The 18,421-nt window shown below is 33.9% G+C and overlaps 2 protein-coding genes across 4 annotated transcripts; one reads left to right on the top strand and one right to left on the bottom strand.

Annotated features, from left to right (window-relative positions):
* Positions 1–396: 396 nt before the first annotated feature.
* LOC137815003 (ARF guanine-nucleotide exchange factor GNOM) lies at positions 397–7,093 on the top strand. Of its 2 annotated transcripts, none has more exons than XM_068618000.2 (3): positions 397–696; positions 1,661–2,459; positions 2,687–7,093. In XM_068618000.2, exons 2-3 carry the CDS (start codon positions 1,719–1,721, stop codon positions 6,365–6,367), a joined length of 4,422 nt encoding a protein of 1,473 aa, XP_068474101.2. In that variant the 5' UTR covers positions 397–696; positions 1,661–1,718; the 3' UTR covers positions 6,368–7,093. The 2 variants fall into 2 exon arrangements, with proteins under 2 accessions (XP_068474101.2, XP_068474102.2); XM_068618001.2 differs by having other exon boundaries at positions 518–696; positions 1,685–2,459.
* A 2,701-nt stretch (positions 7,094–9,794) lies between these two features.
* Positions 9,795–15,544, bottom strand: LOC137815002 (uncharacterized). Of its 2 annotated transcripts, none has more exons than XM_068617996.2 (5): positions 15,148–15,544; positions 14,842–14,973; positions 11,220–12,054; positions 10,227–10,766; positions 9,795–10,052 (listed from the first exon to the last, which is right to left on the bottom strand). In XM_068617996.2, the coding sequence occupies exons 3-5, from the start codon at positions 12,042–12,044 to the stop codon at positions 9,945–9,947; spliced, it is 1,473 nt and encodes a 490-aa protein (XP_068474097.1). In that variant the 5' UTR covers positions 12,045–12,054; positions 14,842–14,973; positions 15,148–15,544; the 3' UTR covers positions 9,795–9,944. The 2 variants fall into 2 exon arrangements, with proteins under 2 accessions (XP_068474097.1, XP_068474099.1); XM_068617998.2 differs by having other exon boundaries at positions 11,220–12,051; positions 15,148–15,339.
* Positions 15,545–18,421: the final 2,877 nt, after the last annotated feature.

Below are 18,421 nucleotides of genomic sequence, written 5' to 3'. Positions count from 1 at the left end.
TGAAAATTCTAATAAAAAATATATTATTTTGTAAACTAAAATGACAATAATGTAAATTATATATATAATATAATATAATATAATATAACTTGTTATGACGTAATTAAAGACTATTAAAAGAGAGATGTCTAGCTTATTTAAATTTTATAGGATATTATCCTACCATTTTTACTTTTAGTGATGTTATTTATTCATCTTCCATATATTAACATACAATACTGATAAATTATTTTTTAAAGAAAAAATGTGGCAATTTTCCGTGTACGTTTTCACTGTCAAATTTTTGTGGAAGATAATTACTATGATTTTCCTTAAATTAAAATTAAATTTAAAATTAGATAGACTTGTTTACAGTATAAAATTTATAAATAACATTTACCAGTTTCAAGTTAAACTGATAAAAATGAATCATGAGAAAGTTAACGGATACTGATATGATTATAAAATAATATTTAATATTTACTTATTATTATTACAGCACGATAATAATAAATAAATAAAATTTCCTTAGTTTTTCGAGTCATTTTCTTTTCCTTTCTTTTCTTTTTCAAACTAGTTTACAGAGAGACGCAGTAAAGAATAGAAGATCGAAGATTCCGATGAGGATCAGTAGCAGTACGGAGTTCCGTCAACTTTTCCGTTGAATCGCCGAACAAAGCAACGCCTCGCAACTTTCCGATTCGCAGAGAGTAACAGGTGAGTGTGATTTTTTTGCTTTCGCAGGATGTTGCAATTTCGCCATTCTTTCAGTTGCGTCGAATTTCATCTCAAATTGCTTGAATGAAAATGCTGGATCGCATCGGATCTTCTTCTTCTGCACTTTCATTTTGAGTAGTTGAACTCTTGCACATGTGCATACTTGGGAATTAGGATTTGTGTATGTATACTAATATTTTATACTTACCATAGGGTAGGGTTACCTTGTGTGTTAGACATTTACATGCCGTGATGCTGAATTGAATCTGAAGCGTTCTCAGTTTGTGTTTGTATTTCGTGCTTCATTTAAGTTAGGGCATTACTCTGTGCTGCCCTTAAGAATAATGTCGTATAGTGCTACAAAAATATCTTACTGGTTCTCCTAGTACTCTATGGAGAAAGTAGAAATCGTGGAGAAGCATTTAATTATTTGTTTTGGAAGTGGGAAGATTGGAAGGACAAAATAATTTGGTAACTAAATCTGGACCTTTCAGTCTTGATTGGAACAATTATTGATTACTTGGTTTGTGGAAATCTGGACTTGTTATTTTTGTTGTCTCGTTGTATTTCAGAAGACTCGGGCCTTGCTTAGATAAATTTCTCCATTAACATTTATAGAAGAAAATAAGAAAAATTAAATAAGTTTTTTCTTGTAAGCTAAAATGAACTTATGCATAATTCAAATCAACTTCTGTAGAAGTTAATATAAGATTGTTTTACAATACTGGCTTGTGCATAAACTAAGTTAGCTTTTGGAAGAAACTTCTTCATTTTAATTTCTTGTTTTCTTCTCTCATGAGTGTTTATGAAAAGGTTTATTTAAACAGGCCCTTATTCAGTAATTACTTGGCAACTCGTCTTGGTTACCATACTAGTCAGAGTGCTATAACACAACTCTTTTTAGTTATTTGGGTTGTGGAAGTTCTGATTGGTTATATTTATTGGTTTTTTTTGTACTTATTAGAGAACCCCGTTGAAAATCTATCAGATCCTTGCGCTGCCCTTCAAAGAGTATTGAAAAAATGGGACGTCTGAAGCTGCAAGCTGGTATCAATGCAATAGAGGAGGAGGAACCTGAGGAATGTGATGCTGCCTACCCTGACAAAACAACTTTGGCATGCATGATCAATTCAGAAATTGGTGCTGTTTTGGCGGTGATGAGGAGAAATGTCAGATGGGGAGGCCGTTATATGTCAGGTGATGATCAGCTGGAACACTCTCTCATTCAGTCTTTCAAGACAGTGAGAAGACAAATCTTTTCATGGCACCACCATCAGTGGCAAGCTATCAACCCTGCCTTGTATCTACAGCCATTTTTAGATGTAATTAGATCTGATGAAACTGGTGCCCCAATTACTGGTGTTGCTTTGTCATCTGTCTACAAGATCTTGACTCTTGATGTGATCGATCAAAATACTGTCAATGTTGAGGATGCCATGCACTTGGTGGTTGATGCTGTCACTAGCTGCAGATTTGAGGTCATTGATCCTTCTTCAGAAGAAGTTGTTTTAATGAAGATACTACAAGTTCTCCTAGCTTGTATGAAAAGTAAAGCATCTATAATGCTGAGTAATCAACATGTTTGCACCATAGTGAATACTTGTTTCCGGATTGTTCATCAAGCAGGAAGTAAAGGCGAGTTGTTGCAGCAGATAGCACGATACACAATGCATGAACTTGTAAGGTGTATTTTCTCTCACCTTCAAGATGTTGGCAATACTGACCATGCACTGGTTAATGGAAGCACTAACTTGAAACAGGAGGTATGAGAATCCTGCTACCAACTTTCAAAGGCTATATTTTTTCCCATGATTATTGTTTTAGCTTTTGGGGAAAAAAAATTCAAAAATTCATACAAAGTGGAATTGGGGTGGGGGAGAGGGTGATCCTTTTCTTAGTATTTATTTCCTAGAGTTAACAGTTTGGTCATCAAGAATTTCATATTTATACCATCTATATGAATTTTTGTATTTGGCCACTATTCTTGCAGACTGGAGGTTTGGATAATGACTATGCATTTGGAAGTAGACAATTGGAGAATGGCAGCATGAGTTCTGAATATGATAATCAGTCATTATCTTCAAACTCCGCTCCTAATGTTTCGAGTGTTGTGAAAGCAACTGTGATGGATGAAAACACAGCCATAACTATTAGTTGCAAGGATGGTGTACCGTATGACATGCATCTCATGACTGAACCATATGCCGTTCCTTGCATGGTGGAAATATTTCACTTTTTGTGTTCTTTGCTAAATGTTGTTGAGCATACGGGAATGGGTCCTAGATCAAACACGCTAGCATTTGATGAAGATGTGCCTCTCTTTGCCTTAACTCTTATTAATTCCGCAATAGAACTTGGAGGACCTTCTATTTGTCGTCACCCAAGGTTGCTGAGCTTAATTCAGGATGAATTGTTTCATAATCTGATGCAATTTGGTTTGTCAATGAGTCCCCTTATACTTTCGATGGTTTGTAGCATTGTTCTCAATCTGTATCATCATCTTCGTACAGAGCTCAAATTACAGCTAGAAGCATTTTTTTCTTGTGTCATTTTAAGACTTGCACAAAGCAGATATGGAGCTTCATACCAGCAGCAAGAGGTAGCAATGGAGGCCCTTGTTGACTTTTGCAGGCAAAAGACATTTATGGTAGATATGTATGCTAACTTTGACTGTGACATAACTTGCAGTAATGTCTTTGAAGACCTTGCTAATTTGTTGTCTAAAAGTGCATTTCCTGTGAATTGTCCATTGTCTGCCATGCATATTCTTGCTCTGGATGGTCTTATTGCTGTTATACAGGGAATGGCCGAAAGGATAGCCAATGGATCTGTTAGCTCCGAATATTCTCCAGTGAATCTTGAAGAGTATACTCCATTCTGGATGGTTAAATGTGAGAATTATAACGATCCAAATCATTGGGTTCCTTTTGTCCGCCGAAGAAAGTACATAAAGAGAAGATTGATGATTGGTGCTGACCACTTTAATCGTGATCCTAAGAAAGGTCTGGAGTTTCTCCAAGGAACACATCTTTTGCCTGACAAACTTGATCCCCAAAGTGTTGCCTGCTTTTTCAGATACACTGCTGGGTTGGATAAGAATCTTGTTGGTGATTTCCTAGGAAATCATGACGAATTCTGTGTTCAGGTTCTTCATGAATTTGCTGGAACATTTGATTTCCAAGACATGAACTTAGATACTGCTCTGCGTCTATTCTTGGAGACTTTCAGATTGCCAGGAGAATCACAAAAGATACATAGGGTGCTTGAAGCTTTCTCCGAGAGATATTATGAACAATCACCACATATCCTAGCTAACAAGGACGCTGCTCTTGTGTTATCATACTCCATGATAATGCTTAATACAGATCAACACAATGTGCAAGTTAAAAAGAAGATGACAGAAGAGGATTTTATTCGGAATAATAGGCTTATAAATGGTGGCAACAATCTGCCTCGAGAAATGCTGTCAGAGATTTACCATTCAATTTGTAAGAATGAAATTCGCACAACCCCTGAACAAGGTGTTGGTTTTCCTGAAATGACACCAAGTCGATGGATTGATCTAATGCATAAGTCCAAAAAAACTGCTCCATTTATTGTATCTGATTCTAAGGCCTACCTTGATCATGATATGTTTGCCATAATGTCAGGCCCAACAATTGCTGCCATCTCTGTGGTATTTGATCATGCTGAACAGGAAGACGTATATCAAACATGTATGGATGGATTTTTGGCTATTGCTAAAATTTCAGCCTGCCATCATCTTGAAGATGTTCTTGATGATTTGGTAGTGTCTCTTTGTAAGTTCACTACACTTTTAAACCCGTCATCAGTTGAGGAACCAGTCCTAGCCTTTGGAGATGACATGAAAGCTAGAATGGCAACTGTTACAGTTTTCACTATAGCAAACAGGTATGGTGATTACATCCGCACAGGTTGGAGAAATATTCTTGATTGCATCTTAAGACTGCACAAGCTTGGTCTTCTTCCTGCCCGTGTAGCCAGTGATGCAGCTGATGAGTCAGAGCTTTCTGCTGAAACCGTTAATGGAAAACCTATTATGAATTCTTTATCCTCAGCTCATATGCAATCTATTGGCACTCCAAGGAGATCCTCAGGATTGATGGGTAGGTTTAGTCAACTCTTATCTCTTGATACTGAGGAACCAAGATCACAACCTACTGAACAACAACTTGCTGCCCATCAACGCACCCTACAAACCATACAGAAATGTCATATTGACAGCATATTCACTGAGAGTAAGTTTCTGCAAGCTGAATCTTTATTGCAGCTAGCAAGAGCACTCGTGTGGGCTGCAGGGAGACCTCAAAAAGGGAACAGCACACCTGAGGATGAAGATACAGCAGTTTTCTGCCTGGAGTTGCTGATTGCAATTACTTTGAATAACAGGGATAGAATTGGTATTCTATGGCATGGTGTGTATGAACACATATCCAATATTGTTCAGTCAACTGTAATGCCCTGTGCCCTGGTCGAGAAGGCTGTTTTTGGACTATTGCGGATTTGCCAGCGGTTGCTTCCCTACAAGGAGAACATTGCCGATGAACTTCTGAGGTCATTGCAACTTGTCTTGAAGCTTGATGCGAGGGTTGCAGATGCATACTGTGAGCAGATTACTCAAGAAGTCAGTCGCCTTGTGAAGGCAAATGCTTCTCACATAAGATCCCAGTTAGGATGGCGTACGATTACGTCACTTCTTTCCATCACAGCTAGACATATAGAAGCATCTGAAGCTGGGTTTGATGCACTATTGTTCATAATGTCTGACGGTGCACACTTGCTTCCAGCTAATTATGTTCACTGTATAGATACTGCCAGGCAGTTTGCTGAGTCTCGTGTTGGACAAGCAGAGCGTTCTGTGCGGGCACTAGATCTCATGGCAGGGTCTGTCAATTGCTTGGCCCGGTGGACCAGTGAGGCTAAGGAAGCAATGGAGGAGGAGCAAGTGTCCAAGTTATCTCAGGATATTGGAGAGATGTGGTTGAGACTAGTGCAAGGTCTAAGGAAGGTGTGTTTAGACCAGAGAGAGGAGGTTAGAAATCATGCTTTATTATCTTTGCAGAAATGCTTGACTGGGGCTGATGGCATTTATCTACCACATAGCATGTGGTTACAATGTTTTGATCTTGTGATCTTCACCGTGCTAGATGACCTGCTTGAGATTGCACAGGGACACTCTCAAAAGGACTACCGCAACATGGAAGGCACCCTTATCTTAGCAATGAAGCTCTTGTTCAAAGTGTTTCTTCAATTACTCCCCGAATTATCACAATTAACAACCTTCTGTAAGCTATGGTTAGGTGTACTGAGCAGAATGGAAAAATATATGAAGGTGAAGGTTAGGGGGAAACGAAGTGAGAAGCTTCAAGAGACAGTGCCTGAGCTGCTTAAAAACTCCTTGCTTGTTATGAAGATGAGGGGTATACTAGCGCAGAGGAGTGCCTTGGGAGGTGATAGTCTCTGGGAACTAACATGGCTACACGTGAATAACATTTCACCGTCATTGCAACTTGAGGTATTCCCTGAGCAGGATTCTGAGCATTTGCAGCACAAACAGGGTGAACCAATAGGAGGTTTGGTGCCTGATGATAAGGGTTCTGTTCCTTCGAGTGAAACAGCAAGTCATGAAGATGCTGGCATTGTTGGTTAATTAGAGTTTTCATGTTTCTGCTACCCGAATTGCTGTTTATAATTATACACATCTTCCCTGACCTCAAAACACTGATTGTGCAGAATTTGTGGATCACATACGCATCCTAATTTTTTTTTGCCACTGATAGATGCAGAAGTATTATATGAGGGGAAGTATAGTTCTCAGGCAAGGACGTTGCAAGTTGATCTAGTGAAATCTCTGTCACCTGTCAGTTGCCATTGCCTTTTCTCGTTCCCCATAGAAGCTTCTTGTTCCAGTAATTTAGATGAAATATATTGTAGCTTGAGATAGATTTCTACCTTTCAGCGGGGTACTGCATGGCTTCCCTTTCTACCCATGGAGCTGCGGCAGGGATAGTAAGCCTAAATTTCCTATAAATTTTTACACAAAACCTCCATTTGCTCTTACTGCAGCATGCATATAATGGGTATGACAACAGATAGTTCTGATTTTACAGGCTGATTGTCTGTGTGATAAACCTTGAATCGTTTATGCGTGTCATTAGATATATTGATGTTTTGTGCCTTTGTATTTAGTATTTACATCCTAGTATTCACCTTTTTTCCTGAGCCAAATATTGGTCCTTGACTTTAGGCATGCACACAGAGTAGCATCTTCCCTTCCTAGTTCCCGTGTAATTTGGATGTTAAACAATGGACCAAAGACAATGTTATTCCAACAGAATTACAGATATGTATTATATATGCTTGAGTGATTTCAGAAGTTAATTGTTCGAAATAGTTTGGAATGGTAGCGAATGCATGCACTTCGGAATGCTTACCAATTGAGCACTCAATTTTCATTCTTACATTTTTACGCATAGTTCAAATGTTACACGTGCCGTGTGAAAAAAACGAATTTCAGATTCATAGCATCCACTGTTATTCATGGTGCTACTTACGAGTCCTTCCTCTTAGAACACTAAGCATCCCAAACATATTATTACAGCCAAGAGTAAGTGTGAAGATTCTAGGCAAATCAATTTATTGGAAGTGTTCGAGTTTAATTCATTTATTTAAATGAGTGAAATTTACAAATTAAGGTTGGCTCATACTTAATTCATTTAACTCGGTTATGACTTAATTACTCATTTGAATTATTTTCCTTAATTTTATCAGTTTAATATTTAAAACAAGCATGTTTATAGTAAAAAGTAAAATAAAAGTGAAGGCAGCAGCTATAAAATAACTTAAAAGAGTAAGATGAAAATTTCGATACAAAAATGATGACCTTTTAAAAAGTTTAACGCGTTAGTTTAAAATATAAATCTTAAAAAATAGAGTTAGTAAGTTGGATAAGTGGTAGATGTAAATTAGTAATAAAATTAGAATATTCAAGTAAATCAATAAATTAATTACCACTCTTTGGGCTTACATAGATCTCTGATTACTCAAACTATTAATGATAGATAAGCTTGCAAAACATAATTTTAACTTAAATATTTCAACCTTATTTAAAGCTTAGACTTTTTATTGGTTAAATAAATAAACTAAATCCAACATTTAATAAACCAAACCCAAATAATTCACTAATGACAAGAAGGCAAATTCTCTCTTCCCCATATCAATTCTAACATACACGCAATCTCCTATTGAAAAATGAAAATAACAAAAATACACTTCCAAAATAACCTTAAACAAAAGAAATGTATAGATTAAAATTACTTCCAAAACCATTTTTCCAAAAATATTCCATATTTAAATTTTCATAACACATTTTTAAATTCTGAAAATTCTTATCTGTTATACATTCTCAAATTTGTATTCCAGAATCTTTTCTTTAGTTTTGAATTATATTTATTATTCTATATTTGAAAACTTGGAATAAGGATAATTTTGAAAATTTAAAAAATATAAGGTTCGGGTTAAAAATTGATATGGTGCAGAAAGAAATTGGCTAAGAAGAAAACTTGATCCTCCAAGTGCAAAACACCCGATCTCCTACAATAGTACATAGTTTTTTTTTTACTAAAAGAACAGTTTTTTTCACAATTGTAAGAACAGTTTTTTCCACAATTCTGATCATAATGATCCATCCATGATGCAGAGACACACACACGCTAAAAAAAATATTGTAACTTCTAGCCGTCAGTTTTACAGTTTTCGGCAGTTAAAGGAACTGTTAGTTTCGCGCAAAACAAAACAAAGTATTTAACATTCCAAAGTAGATCTTGAATATGCATTGTTTTATGTAATCAAAATTGTTCTTAATATCCAGTGTAAGAAGTTAAACAATTACCCTGCATGCACAGTAAAATGGAGAAGGAAATAACACAATTAAGAAAAAAAAAGTTATTTTGCCACAAAACATGGCCTAATTCAGGTTACGTCACCAAATCTATGCATGTTATAAAAGAAGAGAATAAACAACACCTTACCAAATCTTCTCCCTCTTCAAACCGTTCTTCTAACAAGCAAAACGACATTTATCTGTACTTCCTTACTCATCCTGAACCTGGTGAAATCCAGTTAAAAATAATGGAGCATCTATTTAGTACAAAAAAAATCATTAAATAATAACTAAATTTAGAGACAAAATATAATTAGTCACTGTATTAACTAAATTAAATATTATGTTAGATATTAAAAAATTATTGATATCTAAGGGGATTTCTATTATTAATAAAAACTTATAAAATAGTTTCTCCATTTTAAATTTACTACCAAAATTTTAGCTACTAATATTTTAGATTCTAAATTAATCTTTAAAAGACTAATAGAAACTGATTTAAAATATAAACAATTAGTAGATAAAATCTTAGTACCTAATGATTAGATACTGATTTGAAAACTACTTTATACATTTTTATTAATAATAAACATTATTTTAGATATCAACTAATTTGAAAACTACTTTATACATTTTTATTAATAATAAATATTATTTTAGATATCAATAATTTTTTTAGTTTATAAAATAGTATTTACTTTAGTCAATATATTAACTAATTATTTTGTTATCTAAAATTAGTTTCTATTTCAAGATTTTCTTGTAGTGATTACTGGGGCAAGGAACCATTCCACCATTGAACAAAATTAAGTTCTTAATAGTGCACACCTGAGATTGATCTAGTTTTATCCAGGACTAGGAGCAACAGTTTTCATTCTCTGCACAACATTATTCAAAGATTTCCTAGGTCTGCAGTTCAGTTCTCAGAACCTGCACAAAAGGCTCACCAAAGTAAAGTTGAAACTTGAACATCAAAATACACAGAGGAATCATCTTTACCATTGCTGGTGAGGTGGTGGCAATTTCTAGTGTCAAAGACATTAACTTCAAATGAAGAGGAATAATGAGGGAAAGTCTTCCTGCTGTCCATAAGAAACATGTGCTTGCATGATTGAAAAGGGAAGCAAAAGCCAGAATATGAAAAGTGGAGAGAAAAAACAATACATATCTAGATATTTGAGGCCATACAAACAAGTGGAAAATTTCCCGAGACATTTATTATAAGTTGAGACTATGAATATTTTGACAACTATATATGTACAAGGGTGGAAATGTTAGAGGTGACACCTACAAGACTCACTATAGTGATCTACTAACTATGCCGACCAAATAAAATGGCTGATTCCTAAGCAGTGACTGTTTCTTGAGGTCTGCACTTCCTAATCCTGATATGCATACTACCATTCTTTATGCTTCCACCCCACAGTAATTGGCAGCAATGCCTGCGCAGTACCTGGTTAAGTACAGCCAAATCAAATGATTAATTTAACAGCCATTTTTAAACTCCAAATGTATATGGAATTCAATTCTGTTCAAGCATATTATTATCATGACAAAGCTAAGTTCTAGATCCAAAGATGTTTTTGTTTCAGTTGTGTGTGTTGAGAGAAAAGATTAAGAGAGTTACATTCTTCCAATATTCTGGGTCCAGCTTCAAGGCAGAAACTCTAATTCTTTCCACTTCCACGTTATTAATGTCTTTTCTTGTGCACTTCCCTTCATTGCCTTCATGTCTCTTGTAGATAGTGACACTTCCACTTTTTCCAACCTTTGTAACCTCATCCAGGAAAAACACAGCTGGCTTCTGGCACGGGTCAGAGCTCATTGGTCTAGTATTGAATGTGAAGGGACCGTCCTTCCAACTTCGCCAAGTCTTAAATGTCTGCAGTGGCATCTGCAAGTCTGCTGCTACCAACAATAATGGATATATTTGTATAGTGTAACCCCATGAGATAGATATTGACCATCTGTGCTTATGATCATAGCAAAAACTTTGCTGCACTATCCGGGCAGGGTCAGCGTCGTATGCACTGATGAGCTTTTCCATTGAGTGAAATTGAGTCTGGTTGGGAAACAAGGAGTTCAATTGGCCAAGGTGATGGAGTGATAGAAGTGGTACCAAGGGATGTGCAGCTAGAAGACCATATGGATCCCCTCTTATGTCAAGCTGAAAGAAAAAAAGGTCATTAATAAACAAAATTTATTGAGCATGGACAAGTCCAAAGATGCAAGCTGAACTAACGACATTTGAAACATGAATGTGATTGATTCTTTCTTCATTTGGCAGAAAACAATCAAAAGATTAGCTTGCACCTATATTTAATATTGCTGAGTTTAATTTTTATGCACTCACAATGATAAGGGTTTTTATACTGTCAATCAATCACAAATCTTGCTAAAAATGACTTTACAAGGCAAATTCTGACTGGTCTGCAATTTAAAATCCCTTTACGCTGAGTTCATGTACTCTATTTATCCTATTGCTAAACTTCCAAAGTTTGTGGTACGTAGATGTCAAGCAGGAGGGGAGTCAAAGGGAGATTGACCAACTATGTATATCAGTGTATAGTTTGTTTGTACCAAAAAGTACACAAATGTAACAAGTTGAAAAAGAATATACCTGGTGGAATCCAACTTCTCTGGTAAGAGGCACCCCAATTTCATTCACACAGGCCCAAACCCTTTGATCAGAACCATAAAAATAGTAGTATCTGCTTAGACAACCATCCATCATTTTGTCTAGTTGAGCAGCTAATGCATAACTGATTGCAAATCCACCTCCACCAAAGGCCATGTTATAAGAATGCATCACATCTTGCTCAACACTCTCAGAACTCCCACCAATATAGTACATTTGATTGTGATCATATTTTCCCAAGACAGTAACTAAGTTCTCAGTAAAGAACACAGTATCATCGTCTCCCATTACAAACCACCTAACATTTGGTAAACCAAGTTTAAAGCTCTCATAAACTATCCGGGCAATCCGAACTGCAGATGCTGAGTGCACATACTGGAACCGCCTCCAGCCCTGTGAGATTTGATATGGAAGTAACATGTCATCATGCAAAATCTCAGGCTTCTTGTCAAGCCAAACAAAACCTCTTGTGGTGTTTGGTTTCCACCATAGTTTACTGTAGTTGCTACGGTCATGCCAAGTGTTAGATGACCCAGCAATGCCAAACAGAATATGTGAGATGTTTGTTGGTCCGCTGTCAATGACAGAAGTATTCTGTACAGTATGTATATGCTCCGGTAAGGGGAACCATCGGTCTGGTTTAGCAAATGCTGAATGGAGGGCAAGTGATATGGAGGCAACAAGGCACACAAGTATGCCAAACCTTATTAAGAGTACAACCATATCACCAAGTCTTTCGGGGAAAAAAGATAGTCTCGATGCTTTAAGAGGAGACTCATGACCAGGTTCCAAGCGATTGTGGCTCATCTTCTCCCTACTACATTTGAAATAACTCATTAGAAAGAATTTAGACATGAATCATAACAAATCATATAACTCGCAATTGATCAAAGTCACTATGAAACAATTCCATTATATTGCAATTGCTTACTTTTTATCTATGAAAACCTCATTTGCTTAGAATAATAATAATAATCCAACAAGTGGATGCGCCAAGTTTCTTATTAAGCAAGGATAATCCTTAAACCTGATGAATTTATTTAAACCATTAATTATTTTTCTAATTGATGCGCTAAAAGATTTAAAGATCAAAGCCATTAACCAGTAAGCCAAACTAAGGTCTTTTACTAAATCAATTATTTTCACCAGACCTATGACATGTCAAAATTGCTCAATAAAATAGTGTATCAAACATAACATGATAGCAGGAGGTCCATGGATGGTGTTTGATCACTATTTAGTGGTAGGAATCCAAGTGAGTCCGAGTCTCACATTGATTGTTGGATCTTTCAAGAAGGATACACTGGGGAGATTCAATACCACTTAGCTATGAGCAAATTCATATAAGAGATTATGACACCATGTTCAACCTTAAACCTTAAGGCAATGGGTTTACAGGTCTTCTTCCTTGCATGTTGCTCAATTTTCCCATTTTTATTCAATGTGGACTCAAACTCACTTGAAATCCTAACATTTTGGGAATTTCTTTACGGAGTCCAAATTTTGTATTGCCTAGTGCAAAGATAAGAAGAAATATGATACGGATTAGGTTTTCAGACCTTAATCTAGTCTTTAATGATGAAAGCTTCCCTTTAGTGGCTTCATTGATTAAAAGATCAATCAAAGTTGATACTAATACACTTCGGGCAAAAAGAGGCTCATTTGAAAGAATATGTGTTGAAATTGATCTAACTCAATTAGTTGTGGGGACAATTTGGATTCAAGGACACTGGTATTACGTGGAATATGAGGGACTGCAAGTCGTTTGGAGTGCATGTGGATGTTTTGGTCACTTGATAGTTGCCTTCATCAGATATGGAAAGAGATGAACAAAATGGAGAAACAACTAGAACAAATATCAAAAGAAGAAAGAACTAAGGTGGTGAAAAGAAGAAAAAGAAAAGCAAAGGAAATAAAATCAAGATATAGCTAGTAACGGGAGATTCTGTCATTGGGATAGAAAAATCTAATGATATAATTCAAAGATATGAAGACTTAGATAAAAAAAATCATGGAGTAAAGGATTGTTACACAGAAAAAACGACAACCTCAATAGGATAAGGTTTTTTCGAAAGGGAAACTCAACAATGTACCTCTTATCAAATCTGTCCACACATAAAAAGGAAGAAAATTATAAGCTTTGATGGTTAATAAAAGGAGGACCTTAGACAACAAGGTAGAGAATAAGAGTTTGTTTGAGTTTACTAGTAATCCTCCTATAATTGGAAATAAGCAAAAAAGGAGGAATGAAGCAAGTCAAAGTGAATATGTTAATGGTGAAAACTTTGTAGGAAAGGAAGTAAACAAGAATGAGATGGATGCTATTATTATTAGATCACATCAGCAAGCAAATAGTACACAAGATATGCATGTTGGGAATATTTCTCTGAATTTATATGCTTATCTAGATGGTATAGTTGAAGATACAACTTCTGGTTCTAGTAAATCTGGAAATAAAAAGGGCTAAGCTTTTACTACAAGGTCCAACAATTTACAGAATAAAGAAGTTTCTTGGGAAGTTAGATTGAAGTAGTGCCAGAAATGAAAATGATAAATGAGATTGATACGAAACAAGGTCAGAGCCAAGTAGTTTTACTTGTTCCTTTTCATTCTGTCTTTCATGATGAACTTTAAAGATGTTAAAGTGCTTTCCTGGAATATTAGGGGAGCCAATAATCAAATTGCTAAAAGAAACATGAGGTATATTATTCGGAAACATCACCTATCTTTCATGAAAGTTATTAATAGCATTAGCCAAGTTGTGACTTTCTATTAGAACACAGAACAAAAAATGGTGGTGTATATTATGGACCTTCATCTTACTTGTGAGGCTGGTTATAGGAACACTATATGCTTACTCAGATTCTATGCACACTCTTCCCACAGCATGATTACCTTTCTCTAATTCTCTATACATGGTATGTTAACGAGAGGGTGGAATGAAAACCAGAGATATGGAGCATATTACAGTGACAACCTTCGTCTACACACTTCAAGCTCACTAGATTGAAGTTGACTTGAGAGAAAAATTTATCTTAATGTCTTTGTTATCTTATTTTATTTTATATATTTTTTCCCTTAAAAAGTGGTTAATTGTGTATATAATAAATAAATTAAGCTGAATTGCACTGTAAAAGAATTCCTGGGGAGAAGACACAGCAAGTAATATATTTACTGGGGGTTAACATACCAAAACGTTGTTAAAATGTATTTCTGAGATACAAGTACAAAAGTAAATTAATAAAAATAATGTTTTCACCGTATAGTAACAGTACCCTTTTTTGCATCGACATAATTCACATAAAATGCATCTATGAAAATGATAAATTTAGATCACACCATCACTCACTTTGAAAAGAATAAAAACTGAAAGCATTTGTGTTCTCAAAGGCTGCTGCATAGCCAAGAAGAGTATAATCAAATGAATCATATTTAAGGATGAAAATGGAACACTTTGTTTTTTTTTTCCATTCGGGAAGAAGCTTGAGTGATAATGTAAAGATGATATATTATCGTTATCTTTAAAAATAGACATGGGAGAGGATACATAAAATCCCAACAATTACTTAAAGCAGAACAGAAAAAACCTTCAAACACTTCATACCTCAGTTTAAGGATCAAATTGGAATACTTCTTTTCCTTTTGTTTGGTTATACAATTCTGCTACTGCCCTTTGCATCAAGTTATGACTTTTTTTAACCGCAACCTGTTCTGGCTCTTATTCCTGAACAACTCCCTGCAATGAAACAGCATAACAAAATTATATAAAACAAAATCCCACAAAAATAAAAACATAAAGGTTAAAACTTCACATGAAAAGATGAAGATGGCGATGACCCAGATGAATAATAGAAAGAAATTAATGATGACAGAAGAAAAACAAAAAAAAATTTGGAAATTTTGATCATACCCCCTCAGCAGAAGAAGGGTAGGTTCCCATCATTCAACAGAATTCTCTTCTCCTTCTTCTTTTGTATTTGTGCTGGTTTTGTTATGGTGCAGAATCCTGAGACCATGTCTGAGATCATGATCTGCTGTTCACATTGCATATAAAAGGAGAACATTGTACATTTACACAGAAGAAGAGTGAGAGGAATGACTCAATTTTTTGTTGGGACCTTGAGGGGTCGGTTATGGAACATCATGGCCATGTGTCATGTAATATGCTCTCTTGCATCATCATGCACTCACACTGTTACACATTCATAGAAATTAGTTTCCAAAGGTTGTTTTTCTAAGTGTCTTTAACTTTTATTATTATTTCTTTTTCAAAGAAATACATTTTTATTGAAAAAGTTAAAAGTGGCATTTCCACCACTAACAATATATGGTATATATTCTTCTAAGAGATACAAAGGTTATTTTCGGTATAGGTTGTGGTAATCCAATGTCAATTCGAATAAAAATAATTATGTTCCCATCAAGGTTACATTGATGTCTAATTTTAAGAAATCATGTTAATCTTCAACTATAAATAATCACACAAAAATATTGATTTTTTATACCTATAGTAACGGCCACTTTTAACTATTTGAAATATAATTTTTATACACTATAATACATACATTATCCTTTGATCTTTGATGATAAATTTACTAGCCTAAAAAATATTAATTATAAAAAATATTAACTAATAGTATCATTTGTGGTAGTAGGATTTAACTATATTATTGAAAACTATGCATTTGATCTCTATGAAAAAAAAATGACATGTGAAATGCAACGTTTGGTCATCAAAAATTAAAATTAAAAACAAAGTTAATATATTTACACAAAATAAAACTTTATAATAAAATGTTAATTTCTAGTTTTTTTTTTTTCAAAATTTACCTGCACTGTGCAAACCATGCTTCATCAAAAGGATTGTACTTTTTTTCTTGAAATAGTTTTTACATGGCTTTAGTTTCTCTTTTAACTCAATAGAGAAGTAGAAAGTAAATATTAAATTGATAAAGAAATATATAAAGAAGAGCTTTGTTGAATTTTGAAGTGACGCGTGGCTTTGATGAAAACATGACAGTTTTGGATAGTGACGGTTCGAGATCCGAGAAAAGGTTGAAGTGAGTGTCAGACTCAGAACTCCACTTCTTTGTATTTTCTCTTCTCCTTCCAAGGAACACCGATTACACCTCAAAAGTCATTTTCTATCAAAATATTCTACAAATATATATATATATATATATATATATATATATTTTAATTAAAATAGTTATACTGGAATGAGGTGAAAAAGAGAGCTAAGAATTAAGAAAGAATGGAAAAGATATAGATAAAAGAAAATATTTTTTCTCTATTTATTTGGATGAAAAAAATGAAAAAAAGAGAGAAAATGAGTAATTTCTAAAATATATAATTTTCAAGTAGTTTTCATGTATAATTTCCATCGGAGATAATTGGTAGTAGGAATAAATTAAACCTAAACAAGTCAAAAAATTAAACCTAAACAAGTACTTTTTGAAGTATTATAGTAGATGAAAATTAATATTTAAACGAGACCAGTCTACGAAAATGATATTTATAGGCACAAATAAAAAGTCACATAAAAGTTTATAGAAATTCAATAGACAAAATAATTCATTAAGATTAATTTCTTCTCTTTAAGACTTTCAAAATCAATTATAAATATATGGAACTTTTGAATGTTTAAGGAAAAGTATGAGAAAGGTGGAATGAGGAGAAGATGACAACAAGACACACCCACCAAGCCTCTTTATTATATGTCTGCTAAGGTACTAGAGTTAAGATTATAGTTTAAATATTTTTTTTTCAACCTACTAAATCAAATTACACATTTCAATTTTTTTTATTTTTCTTGTTTTTTATTTTTTTTTTAATAAAAATCTTAACTAGGTAACACCTCAAGAAACAACAATCATTTGCCATCACATAAAAAATTATTATTTAAAAAAAAAATATATGGGAACTAAGTTATATGTTAAAAAAAACGATACATAGGTAGACTATACCTATAATAAAGAATTCTAAAAATAGACTAGATTGAAGTCTATTATACCAATAAAATGATTCTCTATGAATAAATCATAAAATCAATTTATCAACACAAATATTCTTTTCAAAAAAATATAAATAACTCTAAATCTATTTTTTTATAACAATTAAAATAAATATTTCATCAATTATTAAGAAAAAAAAACATTTGTCCTATATCACAAACCAAGACTTTTCTCGTATTTCATATATATATATATATATATAAAGAATTGTGTTCTTTCCGTCCCTTCCGACAGGCAATGAAGTTTCTGTACACTATCGACAAAACATCATACGGATGCATATACAGCGTAACCAGCATACATGGATGCCATTGATGCTCATGTCATCCATACATTACATACTCAATTTTTATTTTTAATATAATAACTTCACTTCTTTCATATTATTTTTAATATACAGTAAATTATAATATTTACTTTAATCTTACTTTCCAGTACACGTATTTACTTTCTCATTTATTATAAATTTATTTATTTGATAATGTGAATATGGTTATTTATTTGTAAATTTTTATTTTTACACTTGCTTTGATATCTATCACGTTTTCAATTGAATAATAAACACCGCCATTTCTTTCCAATTGCTATCATGTTCACCTTTTTGACATAATTAAGGGGCATGTTTTATTTTATGTGATTTCAATGGTGTTTTTTATGAATCACATGTCCTTTAATTTCTTTAGATTTAAAAATTTATTTGAAGGATTTACCCTTTTTAAATTTTTTTTTATATGTGTGTTGATATACATGGAATGAAGGATCAATTCCTACAACATAGTTTGAAGAATATGGTGTTTAACCGTTTCATAGAGTCGTCTTTGACTTAATTTCATGCATGTCAAAATCAAAGACCAAGACTTTGGAGTGTGGTTCCCTAATGTTGGTGAAGGTGGGTGTGAAGAACCATTGCTATCTTAAAGGGATTGTTTATTAATGGTGTGAGTAGGTGATAGTTAAAACTCTTACATTATTTCTATAAGGCAATTGCTTCCGAACCATATCCCTGCACCCAATTTCAATGGAAAAGACGAAAATGTTCTTAATGTATTACTTTTTGTATTATGGATTTTTTTATTTTTTTATTATGGATTTTCTTATCTAGAATCGGCTTTTGATTTTTGTTTCCAAATTTTTATGTCCAGAACACAAAAAAACTCTTATGGATCTACT

The sequence above is a fragment of the Phaseolus vulgaris genome, chromosome 1 (assembly GCF_051622355.1).
Source record: "Phaseolus vulgaris cultivar YP4 chromosome 1, ASM5162235v1, whole genome shotgun sequence".
In the NCBI taxonomy this organism is placed as follows: Eukaryota; Viridiplantae; Streptophyta; class Magnoliopsida; order Fabales; family Fabaceae; genus Phaseolus; species Phaseolus vulgaris.
This window is presented reverse-complemented; position numbering and strand designations above follow the sequence as displayed.

Excerpts from the sequence above, each read along its gene's own strand:
- LOC137815003 (XM_068618000.2), top strand. The coding sequence starts at position 1,719 with ATGGGACGTCTGAAGCTGCAAGCTGGTATCAATGCAATAGAGGAGGAG. Across the intron at positions 2,460-2,686 it reads GCACTAACTTGAAACAGGAG|ACTGGAGGTTTGGATAATGA; the intron begins GTATGAGAATCC and ends CTATTCTTGCAG.
- LOC137815002 (XM_068617996.2), bottom strand. The coding sequence starts at position 12,044 with ATGAGCCACAATCGCTTGGAACCTGGTCATGAGTCTCCTCTTAAAGCA. Across the intron at positions 10,767-11,219 it reads GAGAAGTTGGATTCCACCAG|CTTGACATAAGAGGGGATCC; the intron begins GTATATTCTTTT and ends TTTTTCTTTCAG. Across the intron at positions 10,053-10,226 it reads ACCCAGAATATTGGAAGAAT|GTACTGCGCAGGCATTGCTG; the intron begins GTAACTCTCTTA and ends GTACTTAACCAG.